Source organism: Bactrocera latifrons, unplaced genomic scaffold, assembly GCF_001853355.1.
Source record: "Bactrocera latifrons isolate USDA-ARS-PBARC rearing strain unplaced genomic scaffold, ASM185335v1 scaffold_54, whole genome shotgun sequence".
Taxonomy (NCBI): Eukaryota; Metazoa; Arthropoda; class Insecta; order Diptera; family Tephritidae; genus Bactrocera; species Bactrocera latifrons.
Window position 1 is genome coordinate 1,461,450 of NW_017537201.1, and position 10,572 is coordinate 1,472,021.

The 10,572-nt window shown below is 37.2% G+C and overlaps 1 protein-coding gene across 2 annotated transcripts in view; it reads left to right on the forward strand.

The window, feature by feature from the left end:
• The window catches only part of LOC108974202 (longitudinals lacking protein, isoforms A/B/D/L), a 230,022-nt gene that overhangs the window by 129,529 nt on the left and 89,921 nt on the right, over nucleotides 1–10,572 (forward strand). The window contains exon 2 of one of the 2 annotated variants that reach the window (XM_018941906.1): nucleotides 10,216–10,376. In XM_018941906.1, coding sequence (XP_018797451.1) covers nucleotides 10,236–10,376 — 141 coding nt within the window. In that variant the 5' untranslated portion in view covers nucleotides 10,216–10,235. Of the gene's footprint in view, nucleotides 1–10,203; nucleotides 10,377–10,572 lie in introns of those variants that run through there. The other variant, XM_018941905.1, reaches the window with a different exon arrangement.

Consider the following 10,572-nt stretch of genomic DNA (forward strand, 5'->3'; position numbering starts at 1 on the left):
AAAAAAACAGAACAAATTTAATTAATTTTTACCAACACTCAGTATACCTCCCCAGAGGCCCAGTTCCAGTTTCATGTAAAAAAATATTTGCAACACTACAAGACGCATCCACGCATGCGTTAATTAACGAAAATTAGTATCCCACGCTTGTTTCATGAATTAGCATTCTTGCAACACAGCGCTTGATGATATCAGCGGAAACACCACAAGCTGCAGCTTTATGTTGTCCAGCTGCACTGCGTGCCTGCCAAAGTTTACCTTCCTTTCACTTGCCTTTACTTTATCTTTAGTGTGGTTTTAGAGCTGTATTGCATGCCACTTCTATTACTAAATACACACATGCGTTGTGGCTGCCACAATAAGCTGTTAACTATTTTTATTATTTGTGTATGTATTTGTAAATTATTATGCGTGCGCTAATCGTTTGTGGAATGTGTAGTTGCAGCAACAAGCAAACACACAGATGTTTATGGGTGATTTTGTGAAGAGCGGAGATACCTAGTTTCCATTAGTAGCTTAATATATTTGTATATGTATGTGTATTTGTATATTCGTATATACAAGTAAAGTAATTACTATATCAGATAAGCCAATAACCTCTCTAGCCGGACGGCCAGGTATTTAAATTTTTTTTACTTCAAAAAATTTTAAATCCTCGCTGATGTACACTAATCCCCTCAACAACCAATTGTTTACTTCACTTGTGATTTCTGTGAGATTTTATTACACACATCTCAATTTTAATGCAAATTTCCATCACATTTACTTTGTTTACATTTCAATTCATTTTTTCCAATCACTTAATTGCATCTCAATTACAAGCAACTGCGATTTGTCGGAAATCATTTCACCTAATCGCTTTTCGCCATTTTCTTTGGACATGTTTATGACAAGTTAAGTGACAGGTTTCAGTTTCCCAAACATTTTTCGCACAAAACGCTAACCAAATCCGACTTAAAACGCATTTATTTTAATATCTTTTTTTATATATTTTTTTTCTTTGCACAAAATTTCATAGCTGCAGGCACTTAAATACTTATAGGCATAAAATTTTAGCCTCAACCGGCAATCAACTGCACCTTCCACGCAACAAAAATTGAATAATTGATTTACATGGAACTCATATTTCACCGGTAATTATGGACCGCTGGTTGAGCTTAATTTTTCACCTGTCTTCACATTGGATTTTGATAGAAAAATTAATGTGCAATACACTGAGCGACGATGAAGTGGACTTTATAACGGGCGATCCAAGTAGAGACAGCCTTGTAAAGCTATCATGTTATTTTAGTTCAGTTTTTTTTTGGCATTTCGTCATGGAAAGACTTACAACTGAGCAACGTTTACAAATCGTTCAATTTTATTTCGAAAATTAAAATTTCAGAATGTGTTTCACGCGCTTCGCTCAACTTATAGTCAACCTAGTCCACGTACTATTTTTCACACCATCATCCATCTTAAGACCCAGCATTAATTGTAGGTTAATATTCGACTGAATAGATCACGCCCAGCACGCAGTGAAGAAAATATAACAACCGTAGCTGAAAGTGCAAGTTCGCAGTATCTCGGACTTTATGTTGATATCTTAAATCGAAAGCGTACAAAATACAGCTTGAGTAAAAACCGAAGCACCTCGATATTCCCAAACGACATCGTTTTGCTCTATCTTGGGCTCTTGAAAAGTTCCAAGAAGATCTGACATTTTCGAACCCATTTCTTGCTCAATGGGTAGAAATAATTCAAAAGAAAAAAACAACGGGTTGGTGTGATTTGTGGGCCGTTGGAATCATCGGTATATATTTCCTCAAAAATGATGTCAATAAGATGCCGACCTTTATCGTGCAATTATAACCGGCTACTTGATATCTGAAATTAGAGTTCGTGATCTCGACGACATTTGGTTCCAACAAGTCGGCGCCACTTCTCAACCATTGCATCAATCAATGGATTTATTGAGAGAATACTTCAATGAGCAGATAATTTCAGGTTTTGGGCCGGTCGATTTGATATCACACAGTTAGACTACTTCCTTAAGTCTAAAGTCTATGCGGACAATCCCGCTTCGAATTAAGCCTTGGAAGAAATCATTTCGAATGCTTGCAACATTTGCAAGAGATAACTTCAAAAATTCGATACCAAAGAATGCTATTTCGAATAATCATTTGAAGTTTCACAATCTACAAACCAGTTTTTCGCCTAGTAGAATTGTTTTTTTTTTATTAAAAAAGGGGCTGAAAGTACTATAAAATAAAGCTTTATGATCTTATTGCTTTATTCTCTCGGAGTGAATGCCATCGGCTGCTTCTGGAACATTGTGACATTTTGAGATACGTCAAACCAATTTATATTCTCTCTCTCTCTCCCTCTCTCCCTCTCTCTAGGAGGCCCCACTTAATGATGGGAGTCCTGATCGTTGCAAAACCATACCTTAAATTGATTTTATGGTTTAAGTTTGCAGCAATCACTGCATACTATCTCTTTCCCAATATCTTTCGAATTTGGTGAGTTTGGAAGTTTCCTTTTCGAACCAGCCATAGCTTATTAAAGCTTTGGATTTCGACACTTTTTGTTAAAAAGAGGCCAATTTTTGGATTGAAGAGCTTTGCATATACCAAGTTTAAGTTTTTCGGCGTTTACAGATTTTCAACGAAAAAAAAAAAATACGACAGAGATCAACGATTCAAGCATCGTCAAAAGGATGTTTCGCGTATAAAAAGGATCAGTACTGTATCTATTTATACTCTGCGCTACAGCTTTCTTAATTCTTAAGCCTGCATTGGGTTTCAGAAGGGTTGATAGAAATATAGATATGATTACATGAGAATGGTTTTATTTGATGTTTTCGTGTAAAAGAGTGATCGTGTTCATTTTGAAAAAGTAAAGTTAATTTTTGGAATACAAGCTTTTTTTAATAACGAAAATTCTTTGAGAATTATATACGCAGTGGTCACACCACTCAAAACCACTATAAAATATCGTTTATTTCCTCTATCTGGTTGATTTCTATTGGGACTCGATAGAAGAGACGGTAGGCACCTGATGGGAATATTCTCTGGTGACTGTCTGGTGCTGACAGATTGAGTAAACTGTGAAAAATGTCTAAAGCAAGCCATCAGAATGCCGCATTGGCAAAAGTCCCCACGATGTGGTCCACTATAGAAGGTATAGATAGTGAGACCACGGAGTCTGTTAAAATTCGCGTCAAGCGCAGGTGCCCTCATGGATAAGTACTCTTCTTCGACCTAGCAACTGAACTCAATCTGGTATCGCAACGTACCAAACTGGTCTAAGCACGGCTAATTGGCTTTCCAGATTAAGCTACCTAACATATTTGTTTGATCACATCTTGGAATGCAAGAAAGCTTATCTCAATTTAATCACCCTGTTAACCCACAGTTGTCGCGCAGTGTACAAATATTTTTTAACAACTTTTGTATTAAATCATATTAATTTGATTGAAATAAATACACAGCATATTTGTAAACATTTCCCAGCGCAAAGTTGCATACACAACTGCAAAAAAAAAAAAAAAAACAAACACGCCGATCGACCATATGCGGCATGTGTGAATTATGCGTGCAACTTAAGCGATTTTCTCAGGCCTCTATCTAACGCGGGGCAGCGCCACCATCGCCCCTGGCATGCCGCAGCGCATGCGAATGCGTTAATTGGCAAATTGGGCAAAATGAATGCAACTAAATGTGAGAGATTAATGCCTAAATTACTATAATCACCGGCGCGATCACTTGCCGGCAGCGACCAAGCCGTCGTCACTAACAAGTGCAGCGGCCAACAGGCGCTTGATTAATGCGCGCCAATTGTTGGCGGCAGCACCACTAAATGCCGCACTCAGCGTTGCACAAAAAGTGCGTTCACATTTGATTGGCGGTGTTTGCGGCGCGCTGCATCATAGCGTCACGGCGACGTCACAGCGCGCGCCGCGCGAATGCAAATTACTGTTGACAATGTTACGTTGCATGTCCAACAAAGTATGTCAACAGCAATAATAATTACTCAATTGCGATCGGCGGTGCATTCGCGCTGTCTGTCTGTGTGTGCGCGCGCGCTTAGCGTGGCATGCAGCGCTTGGAGGCCTTTTTGCGCACACACCGCTCTGGGCTTTGCCTTGCCACAAATAATTGAATGCAAATGGAATTAGCGACTGCCGTTGTCTAGGCCTAGCTGTGGTTTGGCGGTTGCAATTGTCATTGTTCAAGTGAAAAACAACAACAATAACGACAGCAATTGTGATTTCGCGGCTGGTGGCGCGGAAAACGAAAACGCACCTTTTTATTACGCAAATTTTAATAATCCAGCAATTAATGCAACAACCTCGCCACAACAATGATTGCTACATCCACCAGCGGCATGACAGCGTGCAATGGCATTAACCCGCAGTTGCGTTTGCCGCAAACCAGCGAAAAAAGCCGGAGAAAAAAACTCGTCAATTAAACGTACAACGAACAAATTAAAATCGGTCAAAGAGGTGCGAGGTCAAAAGTTGAAAGCAGACATGAAAAAATGAGCTAAGCGCGCATCCACGCATTTGTGCCACAAGTGTATTGTGCGCTGGCGAGCGCGCTGGTGGCAAGCTGGTGGTGGCCTCGCTGCTACTCTTGCTTGTAAATGCGAGTGTTTATGTGTGCGTGTGGCACGTTGCGGCAGTCGCATGTTTGTGCGCGCAAATTGCAACCAGAAATGCATGTCAGCAGCGCTTTTGTATGCAAAGAATGTGCTCAAGACTCAGTGCGGCGCAGTACGTGAGGTGAGCGCGCGACATGGCACTGCCGGTAGGAGATCTCAGAAGCCTTGGAATGTCTTTTCAAACTTTTGCGAGTTAACTGTCCACGTACGTAGTGTAAATTTAGGAGGGATAATGTGTGTAAGTTGTCAGGAAGCTATGGAACTTATGAGGCTGAGTTAGAGGGAGGTATATTTCTTATACCCTGAATAGGGTAATATTATGTTTACCACGATGTTTCTAACACCCACTAGGAAAGGTCAGAGTCGCTATAAATATGTATATAAGTGATCAGTATGACGCTCTGAGTCGATCCCTCCACCCGTTCGTCTATCCGTCTGCATAAAAGCGAACTAGTCCAGCAGTTTCTGTGATAAGAATTTGAAAATTAGCACACTTCCTTTTCTCCCCAAGAAGTTGTTCATTTGTCGGAACTGCCAATTTTGGACCACTATAGCATATAGCTGCCATACAAACGAAACTCTCGGAATCAAATGCTTGTAAGGAAAGGTTGTTCATGTCACGAGATATCTTCACTAAATTTGCCATTTGGCATGAGATATTGTCCTAGGTGTCAGTGCAACCTCCGAAAAAACTGAAATAAATCGGATCATTATTACATATAGCACACAAAGTGGCAGATCCAAAAAAAAAAAAAAAAAAAAAAAAAAAAAAAAAAAAAAAAAAAAAAAAAAAAAAAAAAAAAAAAAAAAAAAAAAAAAATGGCACATCAAAACGAAGATTTTGTGTTAAAACTTGAACCTGTGAAACATGTTTTAATTTCGATGCAGTCTAAGTTAACGTTTTTTCCAGTTTTACAGCTCAATTGTATATTTTTCAGTACACAATATTATGTGCGTCATATCAGCTTAGGGAAGTTCCTCTTGATCATACGTTTAACGGACTCAATATACTGTCAAGAGCTCCAGTGGCTCCCAAAAATGGACTGAAGAAAGTCTGAAAAATACTGCATATAAAATTACGGAAGAAAGATGAAACTAAGTTTAATCTCACTGGCTTTTCAATCCACAGAGCATTCAAAACATCTGTTGGTCTAACGTTACCAACACAAGTTACTGCAAAGCTGGTTCAGGAACGAGGAATGAAGTAGTTCACTTGTAGTAGTTCCTGAACTAGTAACTACTTATCCACTTCTTCATTGATCAGGAAAGTAATTACTTATGAAGGAAATCGTGGTGGTCCAACTGCCGGCCTGATCTTGCCTTCATCTTAGTAAAAAAAACATATCGGTTTCCAGTGCATACTGCTTTATCAGCATAGATCACTGAGTTTACTTCACAAAATATAAGACAACTGAGTCAAAACATATGACTTACAGGTATGTGACCAAAAGGCAGTTTCATTTCTAGCTTTCATATATATCGCTCATGGAAGCCGCGAGAGAATTTTCAATATTGTTCACAAACGAAATTACGCCAAGATGCTTACTTACTTAGCGGTTAAGCAAATATTGTAACTCCTTGCTGAACATGATTTGACAACTTATGTGACAACTTTTTTGACAACTGCTGTGATAATCAGTAAAAGTTTAACTTCTAAAAGAACACCCTATACATTTATAATTACACAGAACTTAACAATGCATCGCACGCATAATATAATGAATAAAGCCACAATTATTAAAAAAAAAATTAACTAAGCCACCTGAAGAATTTTGCAATATTATATTATTTGGAATTTTCTAGTTGTAACTTCTTAGTTGCTATTGCAATGCATTAAAAACGACAGACTTTTATTCGAAACACTTGCAATTAGATTTTCCTGTAATTGTTGTTGTTACCACATGCAACGGACATGTTTAATTATCAAGTCGACACGTTGTAACCGAAGGTGGCCGTCAAGTCGCATGCGTCGGTCAGTCACAGCGCATGCGTGCGCATTCGCGGATATCAGCTCAATCGAATGCAACGGTGTATGTGGCTGCGAGTTGCTTTGCACGTGTATTTGCTCATGCATTGCATAAGTGATGAATTGCTCTTTAATTTGTGGGCGAAGTAATTAAATGCGTGTTTTTTCTTACTTTCTGTGTACCTTTTTTTGTTTTTGTTGCATTTGATTTCCAACCCTTTTTGTTTAACAAATGCAAACCAATTTCACGCTTGCCAGTTGCAGTCGCTTTGCGATCGTGAGTGTTGAGATAAGTTGGCCTCTATATACTATAGGAGGTACATATATAAATATATTGGTATATACCTATTATATATTATAGCTTCGTTTGATGTTTTCTTTTAGAGCTTGGATTATCAAAATCATTGGAAAAGATTTTTCTTGCCATCTCTCTTACATTTACCTGACATTTCTCGCCAGTCTGTCCTGATAATTTTTTTTTTTTCAAAAATCAAAAATCGGTACGATTGTGACCGAATTTAAAGTCAAAAGTGCAATGAATACCGTCGATCGACCATCGTATTCACCAGATTTGGCTCCGTGTGATTTTTTCTTGTTCCACAAACTGAAACTCCCGCTTGAAACCTTTTATAGTTCATCGAAGAGATAAAACAAAATTCGTTGAAGGAGCTCAAGGGCATCCAAAAAAGTTCTTATGAAAAGTGTATCGAGGGCTGCTTCTTGTGTCATGAACAGTTAGCCGTTATTGAAACTTCAGGTCAACTAAAAATGGAAATCCCTATCCATATCGACAGAGTATCGAGTGCTTTAAAATTGTTAATGGTTTCTAGTGGTTTTGATGAACAAATCAGCGCTGTGTACGTTCAATCAGTTTTGAGTATTAAAAAGGCTGAATAATCATAGATATGTCTGTTAATTCCTAAGTGGTACTTATAATTAATTTTAATTCTCAATGTGGTGAAGAATTACAGTGTATGTGTCTATTATTGATATTTAGTACCTACATGGTTACCGAGTACTAAGTACTAATTTCGGAATATTTTTGTACCGATCTGTGAGATTGAATATTAGTTATACGTGACCGCATTTGTATAATTCCGATATTTTGTACCTACATGGTTACCGGTTACTCAGTATTTAAATCGAAATTATTTTTTTTTATAGATCTATGAGGTTCAGTGTGAGTTATAAAGGACCATATTTGTAAATTTTGAATATTTGTACCTCCCATAAATGGTTACCGGTTACTAGGTTCCGACATTGAAATGATCCTTTTAACAGAATTACATACGAGATTCAGTGTTTGTATCTGGCCATATTTGTATAAAACCTTTATTTAGTAGCTACACCGTTACCGGTTACTCAGTAATTAAATCGATATAATTTTTTTTATAGATTTTTGAGATTCAGTTGTGAATTATATGTGATCATATTTGTATATTATTGATTTTTAGTAGCTACATGGCTATCGGGTATCAAGTGGTGGATACAAAATTATTTTTTTTAACGATATTTGAGATTCAATTGAGTCTAAGCCCTATTGAGTATATTTAAGCGTATTGAAATGACATATTCATTAGGTTTTAATTTCTATATCAAAAATGGCACTGAACAGTATATTGATTATTTTTATCTTGAAATTAATGCTAAAAATTTATATTAACTTTTATATAGCCTCTGATCGGATTTATTAATGTGTAGCATTTTTTTTTATTAATGCCTACAAATGACTCACCTCAGCTCATACGTATACAAGCAGACCAACTTTAATCCAAGCTTTCAAACACTTGTGATACATCAGACCTGCAGTACCTTCTTCGATTTTTTTTTTTTTTCGGTTGCATGGTCATTTTTGTAACACCATTCGCTAGATTGTTGGATAGTTTCGCATTCATCAGCTATAGTCAGCAGAAATGAGGCGATTGATGAATGTAGGGTCCGCAGTTGCGTTGTCAAGTATATATTTTTCAACCTCTACGCGACGTGACTTTCACATTAACTAAAATGTGATCTTTAAGAGATGAGATGCTCTGCTAGCTTCCTGTTGTTAACACGATGATTTTTAAGCATTGTATGAAGTGGATAGACGAAGGCATTGAGCAAATTTTCGTTGCGTAAAGTTACCTAAGAAGTCCTTCTGTCTGATTTGTGCAACTCAAATACTTGTGTTCGTTATAAAGTTGACGCCCCAAAACACTTCTATTGCATTTTAAACAACTATGTTGCCGTGATTCCATGGAAGACATAAAATTTCACTCACAATTGTTGTTCAGTTTATTCATGATTAAATTTAAACCGATGAAAGATGACACTAATTTAGGAAAACATTTGTATAGATTCGGACAAGTCCGGGTCAATTTTGATCAGATGAAAGCTATATTGAAACATTTTTTTTTTTTTTGCATCTGGCGATTGACTTCTTATCAGAAATAAGTTCTGGTAGCAAAATATGTATTTCTTTTAAAATTTTAAGCAAATATTAATTTTTTAAAATATCGCTCGGGTTCAGAAATAATTTTCTTGGATATAAAAAATGCCTTAATTATATGTTTTTACACTTTTTACAGCAATTCAACTGTATTTTCCATACTAATAGAGTTCTTAACTCATTTTTCACATTTCTAACAAAGAAAAATTCCGTTGGATAAACAGAAAATTATTGTTAATATAAATAAAACAACCGTTTGCACTTCCTCACCACAGACCATTAATTTAACAACGCCGCAATTGTGAACAGCACACATTTTCCTGCCTTCTATTTTGTTTAATTAACACGCAGTGCACGCATTCATGCAACCAACGCATCAACATATGTGCAGGTGTGTGTGTCGATCCGAGCGCATGCGCATTAAAGTTGATGCCGGTTTCGTAGCGCTTAAGCCTCCCATGCATATCCGCATCTCCATAAGTATGATTAATCACGTGTTTTGTGCAAATATACACTCGCTCGCTGCAACGACCGCCCGGCGATCACGCACACGCGCACGCATGCGAAGTCGTCGAGTCTACGCTCACGCGCAATTGCAACATAAAAGCGCAACGGCAAACAAATGTGTTTACTTATAAATATTTATATGTATATAGAGACAAGAGCATATGTATGTATGTTGGCTGGTACTCTTTTGTAAACACGCATGCGCGCCAATAATTTCCACCCGTCGATTCGATCCGCATGCGGCCGCGCCAACAGTCATTCACACTTGCAGCATTGAAATACGCATTGCAGTCTCATTCTAAAAAAAAACAGCAACAATAGCTTTTTTATTTACTGGCTGCTTTACAACAGAAACGCGCACAAGCGCTAGAGCGCGCAGAGAGCTTCCGCATAGCGCGGAAATTACTAAATTACAAGTGGCTGAAAGGAAGGGCTTGTTGCACACTTGTTGCATTCGCTTATTAAGGTTGCAGCTAGGCATACATGTATGTATGTATGTGTGCGTTTCTTTCAGCAATTTGCATAACTAAATTCCTTTGTCTTCATTCATGTAATCTTATTTACATTACGATTAAATTCTTGATAAATGTTTTTATTGCTTTTTCTTATTGTTGTTTTTTATACTTATATTGTATAATAAATTTGTTTGTTTGTGTTTTTGTAATTACAGCAGCGTAAGCTGTCACCGACATGGGCAGTGAGCACTACTGCTTGAGGTGGAACAATCATCAATCCAACCTGTTAGGGGTGTTTAGTCAATTACTACAGGACGAGAGTCTGGTGGACGTCACATTAGCTTGTTCAGAGGGCGCCCTCATCAAAGCCCATAAGGTGAGTACAAATTACTAGCTACGTCCAAACATATGTATATATAATATAAGTCTTTGATATCCTTGGAGCAAAAATTTCTCATTAGTGATCCATATCAGCGTTCAATTTTGTGAAAATACATTTATAAAAATAATAACTAAAAAAGGAATAAATTAAAAAAAAAATAATTAAATTTAAAAAATTAAACAGTATAATT